At 43.4% G+C, this 18,057-nt stretch overlaps 1 protein-coding gene across 1 annotated transcript in view; it reads right to left on the bottom strand.

The window, feature by feature from the left end:
* Nucleotides 1-18,057, bottom strand: part of SPON1 (spondin 1) — a 275,447-nt gene that overhangs the window by 153,881 nt on the left and 103,509 nt on the right. The window contains exon 4 of the mRNA XM_027115305.1: nucleotides 4,733-4,806. Within this exon, the coding sequence (XP_026971106.1) occupies nucleotides 4,733-4,806 (74 nt within the window). The remainder of the gene's footprint in view (nucleotides 1-4,732; nucleotides 4,807-18,057) is intronic.

Raw genomic sequence — 18,057 nt, forward strand, 5'->3', positions numbered from 1 at the left:
TGTGTGTTTTCTCTAAGGAATATTCTCTGGGGCCAAATTGCCAGGACCAGAAAAAGCTTTGAAGGAGAGAAATGAGAACAAGCAGAGGGATGTGAAGAACTGCTGAAAATTATTTCTAAAAAGATATGCATGTATAGTCACGTCACTTCTTATCAAGCTTTCAGACAGTTTACTGGGAGGGTTGGGGGTTTGGGAATATGTCCATAAATTCAGGTTTACTTCTGAGCATAGAAGCAGCCGGGAAAAACTCAAGATTCCCAATCCGCCCCCACTTTTAACTGCGAATAGCTGATAAGTGGAGAAAGATTACATGAATAAATTCAGTATTTCCGACAGTCAAGCCCACACCCCTAACTGTGCATTGTTGCTTTTGGTCTGTTCTGCTTCCTGCAAGATGAAACAATGTCTACAGATGCAACTTGCTGCAATTGCTTTTTCTTTGCTTCCTCTGGAAGTATTAACATAAATGTTCTCTCTCTTTTTGCAAGTTGGACATTTATTCTTAACTATTATATAAAGAGCAGCAACAAAGAGTATAAAAATCTTTTTGAGTGTTAGGAAGAGCATTTTACAAGTCTTCCTTATGGAATTCACTGGGTTCATTTAGTTTGAATATGCAAAACCAGAGATGGGTGGAAGAAGCGAATTCTGGGTTTGAGGATGGAGACAAAAGTATGGGATATTGTAATAATAACTATATTGTATAGAGTCTTCATACGTGCTGATCCCTTTCCATATATTGTCCCATTTGATCCTGACAAACCTAGGAGGTCAGGACGTTGGTTAACCCCATTTTATAGATCATGAAACTGAGGCACATTAGGTGACCAGCCCAAGGCCACAGGGTTAGTAAGTGGTGTAGGCAGAACTGGAGCTCAGGTCTTTTTGAGTCCACAGCCCATGCTCTTAACCTCTACACTATATCACTGCGGGAGAGACCTTCTGCTGGATAGGTCTGCATAAACACCAATGAGAGAAATTGGTGTGTGTTTCTCTTTTTGCTTTTTCAAATGAAGAATGGTACGTTTGAAAAATTACCTCCCTACATGGCTCCAGAATCTCTGAAGAAGAGATCTGAAGCCACCCCAAACAGAAATCATTGTTTGCCTACTTTTTGTACACTAGGAAGAGGCTAGAGCGTTGTTTGTGTTAGGAGAAATCTTCCCACTGCCTCATGTACACGAAGTCCAGATCTGATGCCTGTGTGAGCCACTTTGATACTTAAGGGACAAGCCCTGTTGACTATATTTCAGGAAAGGTAGCGTATATGAGTAACTCCTGAAGGTTCTTCCTTTTCACATTTCCATTATGATCACCTACGTTGTTAAAAAAAAACTAAATTAGTTTTGAGAAAGGAATTCAGAGCTAAGAGATACATGCTGGGGTTTCAATTGTAACTACTCGGTGCTGTAAAGGAGGCAGCAATAATCTCTCAAAAAACCAAAATAAGGCAAACTGGTAGCTTTACCTTATCAAAAGGGCTCTCAGATATAAGTAGTGAACTTAAAGATGCGCCCAGGGGTTCAAGGGAATGCACTTATAATAAACCTTTTGGAATTCCAAAGGAAAATAAGCTTCCATTTAAAAAATAAATTTCTAAGTTTGAAAATAAAAACAGACATAACTGTTTCCTACTGAGAAAAAGCCCACTGAAAATGAATCAGGTTTTCAAAGGGAAGTGATAACAAGTGTTAACTTACCCCTCTTCTCCTAACAGTGCAGGGCTTGCCCAATACAGGTAATTGCAGGCCCTGCAGCATCTCCCAAGCTGTCCCCTCCCCCTCATTTCTACTCTTAATCCATCAGTTTTCTTTTCTACTGTCATCCTTTATTCTTTGCTCCTCTTCCCTTGTCTTCTTTTTCTCATGATCCCTTCTCTGCCCACACTTTCCTCTCATCTCTGATTTTCCCTTCATCTTTTCCTCTCTTTGTCTCTCTCCCTTAATTGTCTATGACATGGTATTAAAGTGAGTATATGTGTGCATTTGTTTATTATAGGTCACCTTGTGGAATATTTTATGTTCCTCTGTTTTTAATTGTAAGTAGCTTAATGTTTTATGTTTCTTTTAAAAAATAACGATTGCCATTGCTTTTAATCTGTGCAATTCTTAATTTTCCCCTATGGATAAATAGCTTCAACTGGGGAAAAAAATAATAGACACTAGTTTCTCTCTTCCTTTCCTTGATAGATTTGATTTGACTTAACAAAGACTATGAATACCTTAATGAAAGAGCTGGAGATAATCAAGTGGGCATACACATTTAAGAAAAATCCCTTTGCTCTATGCTTATATCTTAAAGACTTTCTGTACAGGATCTGCTTTGCTAACTGATGGATTTCCTCATGGGTCTGCTGTCTCCAGGGATCATATACAACAGCACCTAATGATCCTATAGCCCAGGTCCTGCCGGGTCTTTTTTTGTCCACAAAGTTGCTGTTGGAAAGAGGTCTTCTTATACAGATTCGTGCTTAGTCATTTTGATAGGATCTCTGCTTCAGAAGTGGTAACCAATAGAGATTTGCAAGGTCATTTTATTGACACTGTATCCGCAGAATGTTAGCATATTCATAGCTTAGACAAGGCTTTCACAACATCAGGACTGAGGCTTTGGAAAGTGCAATTTAGTTGATGGTTGCTGTCAGTACATGGGGCTGACAGTGAAGTGTCTTCTAGGTACCCTCGAATCTGGGAAATAAGGCTGTCCTCTGAGAGTCAAACTAACAAAACCTCACCACAGTGGCCATGATTAGCCAACCAAGAGGTGAGCTAGAATAGCCACAACTCTAACCCACAGGACCTGGATGTCATCTCATGGAGGCTGGGCAGGGATGGGATTTGTCCATTAGGAACCAAGAGCCTCAAGAGTTGAGAAGTTCTGGATCTGGGGAAAGGCTAAGTGAATCTGTGGACTATGAAATACAGGAAAGCCTCAACAGCCATGCATGGTGATGCCCACCTGGAAACTGCCCAGGGCGCTGGTCCACAGGTTGCAGCTCTCTGGCGCCTTTGGCAGGCATGACACTAATGCAGGGCAGCCAACTCTCTCACCCTTTAGCTCCTTCCATGCTCTCCAAGAAGTCCTCCACATAGGACCTAGTTTCTGCTCCAGTTCATCTATAGGGAGACCTATGCTTTGATCTACTCAAAGTAACAATCCAAGCTACTGAATTGGGAGGTAGACACCCTGATAGAAAGGCAGTGGTTAGGGCAATGGCTCCTAGGTCCAAACTCTGACCTCCCCCACTAGGTGTATCATGCTGAGTGAGCTCTTTAAACTTTTCATGTCTCAGGCTTCTCATTTATAAAATAGGTATGATATAATAGTCTTTACCATGTAGGATTGTTATGCAGATTACATGATTAAGGCATGTGAAGTGCTTAGAATGGTGCCTGGCATGTAGCAGGCACTAAAAGAAAATAGCTCTTATTATTATTTTCCCAGAAGACCTTTATCAACTTTTCTTTTTCTTAGTAGCTTACGATTTGCTAGAAATAGAATGATTTCTTCTGAAAACGCAAATTGTTCTAAATGTAAAAAAAAAGTCTGCAAATTAATAGAAATGAAAGAGTGAAGATGTATAATTTCAGAACATTTTCCATGTTTATTTAGTTCTCTAATGACTTCTAAACACATTTGGATGTTTCAAACTTTAATTTTTCATGGTAGATTAATAAATAAGCTTTGGGCTGTAGATAACAATAGCTAACACATACACATATATAATATATATATGTATGTGTATATATGTATGTATGTGTGTATATAAGCGTGTATATGTATGCGTGTATATATGTATGTGTACATATCAATATACATATCAATATATATATTTACTATGTACCAAGGAGGCACGGTACTATTTTACATACATTAAGTTGCATGACGAAGGCTTCCCTGGTGGCGCAGTGGTTGAGAGTCCGCCTGCCGACGCAGGGGACGTGGGTTCGTGCCCCAGTCCAGGAAGATCCCACATGCCACGGAGCGGCTGGGCCTGTGAGCCATGGCCGCTGAGCCTGCGCGTCCGGAGCCTGTGCTCCGCGATGGGAGAGGCCACAGCAGTGAGAGGCCCGCGTACCGCAAAAAAAAAAAAAAAAAGTTGCATGACGAGGAAGGGCAGAGGCAGGATTTGAAAGTCAGCTGAATCTGAATCCAGGACTCTGCTCCAACCTCCTCCGTCTACTTGGTCCCTATAAGCTTTGTTAGAACACGTTCAAGGAGAGGGAGTTGATGAGCCTGCACATCCAAGGACGAGATCCTTGAACGAGGTGAGATCACAACGTCAATGACCCCTGGACATCCCCGTTTCCCTAGAGAAAATCCCCCCCTTCCTGCCTGGGTGCCCCAAAAGTTCCTGCTGGTGATTACTCCAGACAACTGTTAACAGACTTTTTAAAGGTACACAATGGTGCGTTCCTTAATTAAGTTCTGTGAATTATTCCAAGGAACCTCTTCAGAATAATCACTGTTCCACAAAAATAAGAAGACGACGACACCAATATAAGGTACATATCTCCTACCCAGGGAATCAAGCTGAGTAATTAGAGTTTAAGGCAGATCCAATTACCCACAGCACACAGCCAGATTAAAAACTGGAGCTACGTGAGGACACAAAACCCAGAGGAGCTCAGAAAGCCCAACTGCCTTAATTCCTGCAGCTGAATGCTTGGACTCAATGAGCCACCTTCCATGTCTCTAGCCCTCTCTCACCCACACGTCCACAAATCCTTACCTTGTTCACAAAGTTTCTTGGTCAGAGAGCCCTCATCTTGAAAATAAATGATGCGTTTCTGTACGATGCTAGCCCTGTGGGGAAAGAGGACACAAGCACATGGTGAGGAGGGCAAGTCTGGAGGATGTCAGATCCCGGCTTGTCCACCTACAGCTGTGTGGCTTTGGGGGAGTGCCCCCAACACTCTGTGACTCAGTTTCCTCATTGGAAAACTGGCATTAAGAATAATATCTACCTCCCAGGATTGCTATGAGAACTAAATAAGAAAATGTACGTCAAGAGTTCAGCATACACCTAGAAACCACTCAATAACTATTAGTCATGGTGGTGGTGTCGGTGGCGCTCATATTATTATTAAGGTAGGGAGGTGAACTAACAGCATTTTCAATAACTTTTCTCAGTGGTTCATTTACTCTAGTTTCATATCAAATTATTGAGGCCATTTATAGATCAAATAAATTCAAATCAGGAAAGCATGTCAATTTCTCTTCCTGAAGGGGAAAATAAAACCCTAAAAATATATTTTGATTTGTTCTGAAAATGTCATTCTCTATCTTTCCTGAAAGACTAGACGAAACTATCTCCTACGCTCTGAACAAAGACAACTTCAGCTGTTATGTCTCCCTCTTAAACATGTCAAACATAGGATCTTAGAATTTGGAAAGAATATTTTGAGGTTGAAAAATGACTTGCTTTTGGCCAGCATATATTTTCTCTTTAGTCTAGGATTGCACAGACATACGACTCTGCAGTTTATTTTCAGCTGGCCTTGAAGAGGCCTGAAACCCAGCGTTCCAGCAATTTGAAAGTCCACAACACAACACTGAGATGGTGCCGGTGGATCCTGAGCCATTTCTATGGATTTTCTTCAGCAATGTTACCCAATCAAAAGGTAATTTTCACTTTGATTTTCCCTGTTTAACAGATAAAGGGAGCCCTCGACTTTATCACAGCTGACCACACTGAACCAGGGATAGTCACACAAGCTGCCCTGTGTCACGTGATCGCAGACCCAGGAATGGGCCCAAGTGTGCATAGATCTGCATGCAGAGCACAGAGGTGGCTCTCTCGATGGTCTGGGCCTAGGCCAAAACGACTTTCCAAAGAAATGTCTACTGTACACTCAGTCTTTCACAAAAAAGTAAAATTGAGGCCAGCCTATTAATGTCTTTTACAGTCTTTCCCCACCCAAGAGAGAAGAGATGTTGAAATAACTGAATGAAATGTACTTCCTATTGACACAAGCTACTATGATTATTTATCCATTCTGTTGACCATCAAGCAGAATGTTTCTTTGGGCCAAGAGAACACTCGCCTCAAAGCCAAATAACAAAGCCTTCTGTTAGTTGGAGTATCCCATCACCCACCACAGTGCTTCCAGAATGTTCCTCAGTGAAATTGCCTCAGGGACACCTGTGGAGGGCAAGGAGTAGGCCTAGTGGGAAGTATCCCAGGCCCCACGTTCTTGCTTCAAACAAAGGTTCCAACCTCATTTCAACCCAAAGCAGCCCCCTCTCCCATTTGTCTTCCTGTTGTATTTGCTGGTGTATTTTCAACAAATAATTGCTGGAGGTGTGCTTAGCGACCAGGCATTGGCCAAGGACACTGTCATGAACAAGACAAACGGGGCCACTTCCCATTCTCAAAGTTGACAGAATAGTGGGGAGAAAGCATCAAACAACTAAACCCTCAGTTAATGAATGGAGACATCCACAGGGTGTGGGAGAGTGTATCACAAGGGTTCCTGACCAAGCCAGGAAAGGTTCCTCCCAGAAAAGGTGGCTGAGCTTAGATTTGAATGACTAGAAGCTAATTAGGCAAGTGGGATGGAGAAGCAAAGGAGAGGGCATGCTTTGTAAGATCCTTGAGGTGGGGAGGGCTGCAGCTCACTGGAGGACCCACGAGTGCTAAGCCAGGGAGGTGTGAGATGAGCTGGGGAGGTGTGCAGGGCCACATCACCCAGAGCCTGCAGGGAGATGGCATTTTACTCCAAGCTTGATGAGAAGTCCTTGGGGAATGTGCCATGAGGAGTGAGATGATCAGTTCTGTCCTTTTAAAAGAGCCTTTGGGGGCTTCCCTGGTGGCACAGTGGTTGAGAGTCTGCCTGCCGATGCAGGGGACGTGGGTTCGTGCCCTGGTCCGGGAAGATCCCACATGCCGCGGAGCGCCTGGGCCCGTGAGCCGTGGCCGCTGAGCCTGCATGTTCGGAGCCTGTGCTCCGCAACAGGAGAGGCGACAACAGTGAGAGGCCCGCATACCACAAAAAAAAAAAAAAAAAGAGCCTTTGGACCACAGAATAAAAACGGATTGCTATGTGGCTGCAGTACACGGAGCTCCCATGCAAATCAAATTTTGTTTCAATAAAAGTCTCTTGATAAAATGGTTTGAAAACACCTGATCTGGGACTTCCCTGGCGGTCCAGCGGTTGGGACTCCGTGCTTCCACTGCAGGGGGCATGGGTTCGATCCCTGGTCGGGGAACTAGGATCCTGCATGCCAGGTGGCCAAAAAACAAACAAACAAAACACCTGAACTACAGGATAAAGTACAAACTTACCATGGTATTCAAGGCTCTTCATAAAAACCTCCCCCAAACACTACCCTGGCTTTGTTGGCATTTTGTGCCATGCTCCCTGGGTTCTAGGCTATGCAAAGTTTATCCCCCTTGTCTGAACACCTCTTTCACTCCACCGCTCCCTTACCTGTGCTGTTTCCTCTCCCAGAATCTCCCATCACCTGTCTTTGCTAGCACTGGTGACAAATACTCTGAATTTTCTTCCTCCTGCTGTGAGTGGGAGAATAATGGCAAACCCTATGATATAAAGGCATGATGATGCTTAGAAAAATTAAATCACCCCCAGATTTTCCAAAACTATCATTATAAATATTTGAGGGGCCATATTTCCTTTAAGATATTTCTATTTCTTTCATGCCTTGTTTTATAAAGTCAAGTTGGCCCTCTTTTTGATAACAGTTTTAATTTCTGAGCCCTTATTATGTGCTAGTCACTGTGCTAGGGAGGCCCTTCATGTACATTATCTTACATACCTTCTGCTTTACATGTACTACACATCCTCAAGCTGTTTATCAAAACACTTGGGCTAGATGTGTTTTTGAATTCAGAGTTTTTCAAATATTAGGAAGTTAAGATGGCAATAGGCCATTAACATCCCCATGATCAAACATATCTATATTCTGCCACAAAATGTAACAATATTCATATTACGAGAGTAAAAAGAACTTATAAATAGCTTCACATCAGTTTAGGTCAAGTTCAGCAAACTTATCAAAATGCTCTTGTTTTCAGAGGGATTAAGATGAGGGTTTGTGGCTATTTTCACCCTAATCTTACAGGTGACGATGACTGAGATGCAGGGAGGTTAAGTAACATGCTCAAGGTTTGACACCTCCCACCTACTGCCAAAGTCCACGGTCTGTCTGAGGCTCAGAGTGCTTGTAAGGACTAAACACGATTACCTATAAAGAGTATAACTGCACTGTGAGGAACGTATTGTTATAAAATGTAACCTCGAATTGATTTGGAGGGATCTATTTTAGCATCTCACGGAGCACACAGTGGAGAGCTGAGACTTCCGTGGGTCTCCCCGGAGCCTGGGTCATGATCACCTGAAGCTCTCCATGAAAAGACGAGCATATATCCCCATGTCCAAGCTTGGCCAACCCTCTAGACCGTGCCCTTTGGATTTCAAACTCTGTGCAGATCCAATGTGGCATACAAGGCTTGTTCTGATCTGGCCCTGGTGATCAGGCTTTATCTCTATCCAGTCCCTCCTGAGCACCCTACCCAAACCATATCCTATATCTTCATGATCTCACACCCTTGCGCTCCTGTCCATGGGACTCCTTCTGTCCTTCCTTGTGATTCCTCAATATACACCACACACACACACACACACACACACACTCTCTCTCTCTCTCTCTCTCTCTCTCAGTCCTAACTCATACTCAACTAAGACGTTACTTCCTTCAGATTGATGTCTTGCCTAGATGTTCTTCCTTATGAGAGCCATAGCCACTTGGGCTTCTCCTACCCAGCGCGTATTAACCTGTATTATAATTGCCTGTTTACTTTTCTATCTCCTGTGCTGGATTATAAGCTTCCTGAGAGCAGGAACTGTACCTTACTTATTTCTATAGATGTTAGTATCATTGCAATCCTGGGATTCAAGTAGAAGGAACAGAGTTTGGAAAGGAAAGAGTTTGAGATTGAGCTATCTGTAGGGCATGATGGTGGTCATAGGGGGTAGTTAGACACAGGGACCTGTAACTCAGGAGAGACTTGAGGGGTGGGGAGGATGGATATGGGAGTCACTGGGGCAGAAGTCAGGATCAAAGCTTTTAGAGTGGCCGATGTCACCCAGGGAAAGTGTGTGGCATGAGAAGAGAGTCTAGCTGAGCCCAGAACTCTGAATGCCAACATTCATCCACAGATATGCCAGCAGAGACCAAGACTTTGGAACACTTGGTTGCAGAAGATGTTTCTTTTTACTCCTCATTTGGTCAACTCCTGAGAGAATTTTATGTTCTGAGAAAATACATTTCATTTCGAGTCTGTTCCCCTCAGAAGTATAAAACTCAGCAGAGATTTATAAATCATATTATAGTTCAGAAAAATAATAGCTTTACAAGATGAGAATGCCGTTAGTAAGAATTCCCTCAGCATTTCAAAATGACAAATTTCTCCCGTTCTGTGTTGCAATTTGGCAGTCCTGTTGCATAGCATTTATATACTGATATACTGAATGCTCTCTTATCATGAAAGAACGTGTTAAGGAAATCTAAATTAAATTTCTCAGTATGTTAGCTTCTCAAACTTCAGAATCTTGAGGTTCTAAATAACTTACTAATCATTTCAAAAGTTTCCTTTTAAACCTAAAGTGGAACATTTCCAGAAACGCCATCCTGAATCTCTTAGATGCTCTGCTCTTTTCTGTCTGATGAGTTTCTTCATTTGCTGTTCTTTTTCCTTGGGGAGTTTGCCTGTTGGAATAAAGTTAGAGCTGGCTAAGTTGTAGGTTTGCTGTCTAGCACTGAAAAGGCCTGGGATCCCTGTTCTCACTGAAAAGGGACAAGGAGACCTCAGAAACTGAAGGACTTGGGAGAGATCAGGCCACGAAATGAATTAAGAATACACATGGGTCCTCAGGGGCTGGGTCACTGCCACGTAGGGATAATTCATGTAAGGTCCTTACGACATGCATGTTGCACAGAGTAAATACTCAGTAGTGGTAGTCATTATTGTTGCTGGTGTTAAATCACCAGCCCCTAACAAAGTGCCTGACACATGAAAGTACTTAATAAATAAAAGCTATTATTATGATTGATGTCAGGTCTGTCTCCTTTGCTTATGGAGGGAGGAGTGAGGGCGTTATCTTGATCAACTGCTTCAGGCAGAGGTAATGAATGACTACAATGAAGTTCAGGTTTGCGGTCTCCAGGCTACTTCTGCCAACCTTCTTCCCAATTCCAGTAAAATCCCTATTACTGAACATTTCTTGGAATACTTTACAAAACTTGTCTCTGATCTCAGGGATGTTTTCCAAAGGAGTGATCCAGTTTATAACAAATAACATCTATTTTCTTTTCCCAATGAAAGAACAATTCTGTGGGAGGATGCAGGAATAAAATATTAAAGTCATAGCAATGGTAACATCATCAGGAACTGAGGCTATCTGCCTTATTTTACTTTGCAAGGATGCCAAGTGCTAATCTGATCATGGTCTCATGTTACTCAGCAAATATTTACAGAAGCTGGGTGCATTCCATGATCCAGACTCTTAACCAATCTTTTATATGGTTTTATGTGGATCTCAGGAAATGGAGCTGTGTCCAGGAGTTAACAGGCTTCCTGGCAGCTCATGGTAATGTGCCCATGGGAGAAGAAAAGTGAAAGCTTATCTGCAGGGCTTTATCTCCGGGACTCACAAGAATTCCACGGCTGTCCAACAGTAAGGTCACAAAACTATAGGTTCAGAGACTGGTACAGTTGTCTACCATTACTGCAAAGAAGCAAATCTAGTAAATTCTAAAAAATCTAGCTGCCAGGAGATTATTTCTGCTCAATTATCACTCATTCATGAAACACTCACTGAGCACTTATTTTGTGTCAGGCACTTTGCTAGGAGCTGAAGATTCAAAGACAAGTAAGAGATGGTGCCTTCCAGGAAGGACCTTCTAGTCCAACAGGGAAAAAGAGAGACGGAAACAGGAAATCAATGTTGAGTGCAATAAAGGAGAAGCCACAGGATGCAGAAGGGCAGTAACTAACTTCACCTTGGCAAAGCTCCAAGAGGAGGCAATGACCCCGAAGGTCTGAATTGGCAGAGGGGCAGTGGAAATAGAGGATCCAAGAGAAACGTCGTAGAAAAATTTATAAGCACTTAGTAACTTACTGGATCCAGACCAGAAAGACAAGGTTGAGTACAAGATCTTTTATTTATTTTCTGTTTATTTAACAGTTAAACACACTTCTAAGTGCTTCATAGATATTAATTCATTGAATCCTCCCAACAACCCCATGAGGTAGACGCTAATATTATCCCTGTTTTACAGATGAGAAAACTGACAAAGAGGGAGGTAAGTTAACTGATTCCGCATCTGAAACTCCCCGTCTGACGCCCCGTGACTGAAACAAAAGACAGAAGGGGCAAGGAAGAATCTTATCTTTTAATTTTGGGAATTTCTATTGAGATAATTGTAGCTGTACATGCAATTGTAAGAAATAATACAGGGAGGCTGTACATTTTTTGCCTAGTTTTCCCCAATGCTAACCATTTGCAAAACTTCAGTGTCATATGACAACTAGGATATTGGCATTAATGCAATCCACCAGGCTTGAGACTGGACACAAAACTGGTGCCAAAGGATTAGATGAGGGCCAGGTCATGCCATTCTAAAGAAACTGTGCTTATGATACGCTGCCACACTCTAAGACAGAACAATCCCAAATGACTCTGGAAATTCATAAATTCATGTTAGAACCCCAACTGGAGAATCATCTACAAGTGTGATCCTGACTCAGGCAGGTGGCCATTTCTGACTGGGATGAGGTGGTGGCCAGAGGTGGAGTTGGGGGAATTATTGGTAGGAATGATAACTTCTTGGAAAGATGGCACTGAAACTGGACTTGGAGTCCCAGAGGCTGAGTCTGTAACCAGGGATGAGTTCTCTGCAGGAGTTAGAGCTGCACACCTAAGAGTTCCTCGGAAGGTCCACCATCCATGGGCCTTGGAAGCAATGCCACCATCTGCTTTGGGCAGACTTCTCAACCTGAATCAGGGGAATCAGCTCTATGCAGCGCTGTACGTACACTTATAGCTTAGGTCATGACCAGAATCTGGCTAAGAGGTCAGTTAGGTTCTTAATAAGACTACAGTCCATCCCCAACCTTGTACGGTCATTGGATTTCTGGAGTTTTTGATTCACATTATTGAACAAAGTTGATCTACAAAACCCTGGTTTTGATTTTAACAAAAATTAGAGGAAAACTAGTTTTAGCACTTAGTTTATTTCTTCTTAGAATGACCCTGAGGATAACAAGATTATGATTCCATTTTCTCTTATTATTGTCCAATCTTAGACCTCATCTTTATCATATGTCTTGTCAATACTATTACTCTATAACTTTAAATTTTACCCCCTAAAAATCCAATGGAAAATTATTAATGAGGAATTGACTTTCATACCGTAAGAGAAATGTAAAAAGAAAAGGATAAAACTGGGTTATGTTTTTAAAGAACTAATTTAGATGTGAGAGTCATTAAAATCAGACAGACATTCATCTACTCATGTACTCATGTTTTTATTTAACAGAGTAGATGCCATGAAGCTGTGTTAGGAGTTGGAGGTAAAAGATGAACAAGACAGGGCTTCCCTGGTGGCACAGTGGTTGAGAATCCACCTGCCAATGCAGGGGACATGGGTTCAATCCCTGGTCCGGGAAGATCCCACATGCTGCGGAGCAACTAAGCCCATGTGCCACAACTACGGAGCCTGCGCTCTAGAGCCTGTGAGCCACAGCTACTGAGCCTGTGAGCTGCAACTGCTGAAGCCCACGTGCCGAGAGCCCGTGTTCCGCAACAAGAGAAGCCACCGCAATGAGAAGCCTGTGCACTGCAATGAAGAGCAGCCCCCACTCACCACAACTAGAGAAAGCCCATGCACAGCAACGAAGACCCAACTCAGCCAAAAATAAATTAAAAAAAAAAAAAGATGAAGAAGATATAATATGTGTGACACTGAGTAATGGACAGCCTGAGAGATATGAATCAGAATACTGCATAGCAAGTAGTAGAGTCTACCCAATATCTACTCCTTCCATCTGCCATGCTTGTAGAACACTCATTTTTCGAGGGGTAGTACCAGCTAAGCCGATCAGGATAGTCCTGTTCCCACTTTCCCATCCTTCCTTGCAGCTGGGGAAGGGAGCATGTGATTCATATGTGGTCCCATTAACATAAGGGAAGGTTGACAGCATGGAGGGGAGAACTTCTGAGAAAGCTTTGCGTTCCAGATAAAAGAAATTAATGACCCACCCTGTCCTGTCCTTCTTTTTCCAGCCTTGATTACAACTACAATGTGTGAAACAAGGCAGCCATTTTGTGACCATGAGGAAAAGAAAAAGAAAACTCAGAGACACTGGTTCTGGCATCATTTAACTGCTGTCACTTGTCAATGACATCATTTAGGTAGCAGTCACCTACCTCCAGCCTTCCTGTTATATGAGAAAAATAAACCTTTATTTGTTGAAGCCATCGTTGGTCAAGTTTTCTAATGAATGCTCCTCTCAAAAGCATGACTACCTGATGGAAAGAGGAATGAAGAAAGTATTGTGGGAGTACAGAAGAGGACAGTTCAAAAGGTAAGGCGGAGCAGGTTCTGCTGACCAGGATATTGCCTTGGGGAGCCACGGAAGGGCTTAGGTAGGATTGAGGGCAAGGATGCCTTGGTCAGAAGAGTTTGGGAGAAGAACACTCCAGATGAGGCCTTAAAAGAGGGCTTGGATTTGGTTGGTGGGAGGTTATGCTGCCCTTTTGTAGAACTTTCAATGGGATGCAGGGGACAGTGTTCGCAGTGACTAGGAAGAAAGCAACAGGCCTGCCAGTACACTCCAGTCAGAAGAGAGATATGGCTGCAAAGGGGTGGGCATGGGGGGCAGCGCAGTGGGAGTTTGACGGGAAAACACAGGAAAGGGAAATATTCTTTTTTCTCTGGATGGGGCTTTGCCGTGCCTATAAGCTGCAACTGAGGCAACAGTAGAAACCCTTAGGGGTACCTGCTGGGTCACTGGCTGGAAATTTGTCATCTGTTGGAAAAATCTTAAATAAACTCACATGGACAAAATAAATAGACTGCAGGATATAGTCCCAGTTGTGGAAGCTCTGACAAGCCATTCTGGGTAATGATCAGGACCATTTCTCATTTCCTTTAATTGTTTTATACAAACCTATCAATTTTTTTCAGGATCTTTTGAACCTTGACGGGTTCCTCCCTCTGGCTTAAATTGTCCATGGCATTTCTTAACCTTGCAAAAAGATGTATGTCTAATCCTTGAGCCTGGGGTAAAGGCAATACCTCACAATACATCTTTAGGCCAAAAAAAATCATTTTCTCTTAAGGACACAAAAACACAGGGTTTGATATTCCTGAAAAATTACTCTTTGTTTTTCCCAGTAAGTCTTAGCATGTTTTTCAACATTTTGTAATACGATTACTGGCACCTGGGGTATTAGTACTCAAGGGACAACCGACAGTTCACTGTTTCTGTAATATTGTTGGGTCCATGATTCTACTGTATAATGTCTCATACGTTTAAACTGCTAATCAGTGCCTGCCTCGCTTTCCCCTCTAACTTCTTCACGTCTATAAACTCCCACCAGACTATGAGCCCCTCTGGCCCCGGGACTGTGTCTTAAACATCACTGCATGCCTGGAATCTAACAGAGGATCTGGCCAAGGCTTGAACCTAGGGTTCTTAATCTGGGGTCTGCAGACAGGATTCAGGATGATGAAATTTTGTGTGGTGTGCACATTTCTGGTTAAGAGTTCATAGCTTTCATCTGCTTCTCAAAGGGGTTCCTGACCTTGAAACCTTTAAGAAACTCTATTAGGTCTGAAATGAATGATAGTAGATATGTGAAAAGGCATAACTGTCATTCCATTTCATAAAATCTCCAACTAAGATATATGCTTTTTTTCCCTAAAGATGAAGGTTAAATTTTTATTCCAAGCACCAAGGCTTCAACTGCTTTCTCTCCAAACTATGTTCTGATCTGAAATAGAATCTGTCTCGGTTGGAAAACAAGAAATAGAAAGTGAAGCATTGCTCCTGGGTTTCCCAGGTGTTCCTTGCAGAGTTCTGCCTGCTCCGTGCAGGGCGTTGGTGTAACCATAAAATCACCGCAGCCTGAGCTAGAGGAAATGCTGCCACACTGAAAGCTCCCTCCTGGCTGGTTCACACAGGTCACTATTCTCTGTAGTTGGCTCCACTCTGCCATGGCCACAGCTGCCTCCCCTTTCTGGGGGTTCCTATAAGCCAGGGCAGGCAGCGTCGTTTCTCAGGTGTAAGGAAACAATCCGGGCGACACAGCAGAGTCCTTAAGTACAGGCTACCTGTCCTCCTTTCTGTTCCTCAGGGAGCCTCCCTATCACCCTGGGTTTTCCTGTACAGTGGCAGACCTATGTGTTGGGAGACGCTCCCTCCTCTAGATGGGGTCAGGGAGCGTGTGGGGCGTGGTTACGGTTCTCAGCTAGGGATTCACAGTCCACGAAGGGGTTGCAAAGGATTCTCGGACCCCTAGAAAAAAAGTGTATGCAAAATTGTAAGCATGTGCATTGCTTTGGGGAGAGATTTTACAAGAACCACTGCTCTGAGTTAGGAGTAATGATTTTCATGCCCATTAGTACTCATCTAGGACCCCCCGCCCTGTCCTGTCCCACCTCCCCCCCACCCCAGCAAGGACACGCATGGAAAAGTAAATGCATTCCCTGTACAATTCCCGCAGAAACCTCCTAACGGGTTTCCTCTCCTTACCAACCCATCGAATTTACCTACACTCGACTAGGGGATTAATCGTCACCTCTAGCACATTATCAGGCACCGGTGGTACCACAGTCCTAATGATCCCGTCTCCATCTCCTCCCTGTCCCACCCCACCCCAGCACAGGGTCTGGCACACAGTAGGTCCTCTCTAAACCAAGGTTCCTCTCTCACTTATAGAGCACAGTCCAAGCTCTTGGCTAAACGTCCACAGTCCCGAGCACCAGGACCCGAGCTGCCTGACATGACCACCCCTCCCCCCAGCACTTTCCCCGGCCACCTGAGCTCAGCACTGCCTTTTCACCGTGTGTCACACAACCCCTCCTGGCTTCCGCCCATGCCACTCAAACCAGGAATTCACTTCTGGCTCCACTCTGCCCAGTCACAGTCCGCTCATCTGTCACCATCTCACAGCCTCTTCAGAGTCTCATCGACCAGGACCTTCAGAACTGACCTCCTCTGGGTTCCTAGAACACCGTTGATCCTGACCATTCATTTGGCATTCGGGCGTTGGGTACTCTTGACGTGTGCTTGCACTTTAACATCTTGTATTACCATTTAACTCGTTGTGAGTTTACGCTTGGGGCTTCTGACTAAGTTCTGAGCTTCTTCAGGGAAGGGGTCTTGCTGTACCCTCATGGCCCCTCTAGCACGTGGCACAATGCCTTTCATGCAGGACACACTGAAGGTGGGTTGATCTGATCTGTTTTCATGGACTGCCTTGACCTGTCATTCAACTCTTTTACAGTCGAGTGTCTACCCTATGTCCACAATCGGGCAAGAAGCACAAACTCTCCTATATTACCAGAGCCACCCAGCATGCTGCGTGAACAGCAAACAATGACTGGTCTGAGTCATGAAACATTTCCCACTGCGTGAAGACCAATTGAGTCTGCTTTGCTTTGTTCAAGCTATGCTGATGGCAACTGTTGGTCTCAAAAGGAACCATCTGGGTTGAATTCAAAATGCCTTCACAAAGCTGGGAATCAGTAGGATGATGGTACGTCTGCCAGGAGGAGGTTAAACCCAGCACAGAGCTTTCTTTATGGAGAAGACAGTTGCTGATTACACTATGCACCCCTCTTCGCTCATCCCATGAGTTGACTCTTTGAAAAAAAGACACCCCTAGGTCTTATATTTTGATTCACTCCAGACTTGTCCCATGTTTCTTCTTTTCAACATCTGCACCCCTCTTGTAGCATCTGACCTCATTCTTATGTCACATGAGCTCATCAGAGGTAAGCCACAATCATTTGGATCCCCACAGAACTCTGGAGCAACAACATGGGACCACATGAGGCCACAAAATCTGGGCATGATTTGTCCTGTTTCCTAGCCTTTGTCATGGAAAATATTTTCAGAGATAAGTAAAAGGAAGAAAGGAACGGAGGGAGAAAGGGATGGAAAGAAAGAAAGAAAGAAAAGAAAAGAAAGAAAGGAAGGAAGGAAGGAAGGAAGGAAGGAAGGGAGGGAGGGAGGGCAAGAGTTTTGACTTTCCGAGTAAAAAATGTGGAAGAGAAATTAATGGCATCTCGTTTTAATGCAGAGAATACAAGTGACCAAGTCTTTCTTTAAAAAAATATGGCAAATTAAAAAAATTCTACCAACGCTTGATATGGGGGACTTAGGAGTGATCCTGGAGCCTCTTATTCATGTTAAACAAGGTACTGAAAATCTTTTTTTCTTCAAGCAGGCAAGGAATAAATTAAAACCCAAATTAATAAAAATATCTATCCTAAAGGTGATAGCGCAACCACATCTATATGTTGCATGTCTTGGAGAGATAAGGAAGTTGGACTTGACAGGATGTGTTCCTGGGAAATGCTTAGATCTTCACAAAGTATAGATAAAAGTCACAGTGGAGATGGAGAGGAAAAAGAGGGAGGGAGGGAGGGGGAGGCTTCAATTTCTTCACCTTTATAAGGGAACAAGATTAAAACCAAATGGTCACCGTCTCCGGAAGGCAGCACAACAGATGTCCTAGAAACTGGACCCTCACAGTGTGGTGGACCCAAAGATCACACTTTTTCTAGGGTCTGTGCCCTGGTCAATGCTTCATTTTGTTTTTGCAACAGAGTGAGTTTGTACCATCAGATTGGGGATGTACATTTCCCTATTTTTCTGGATGGCTCCATGTCAAGGATGTTTCTGACACAAAGTAAGATACATTTCAAGAAAGTGAATGAGCAGAATCCTTATCCTAGGAGGATATTTGGTGATGATCTTTTGGAAATGACACTTTGCACTGTATTTATTTCCCCCTGCAT

The sequence above is a fragment of the Aethalodelphis obliquidens genome, unplaced genomic scaffold (assembly GCF_003676395.1).
Source record: "Aethalodelphis obliquidens isolate GAN/ISIS:26980383/991018 unplaced genomic scaffold, ASM367639v1 scaffold14, whole genome shotgun sequence".
Lineage (NCBI taxonomy): Eukaryota > Metazoa > Chordata > Mammalia > Artiodactyla > Delphinidae > Aethalodelphis > Aethalodelphis obliquidens.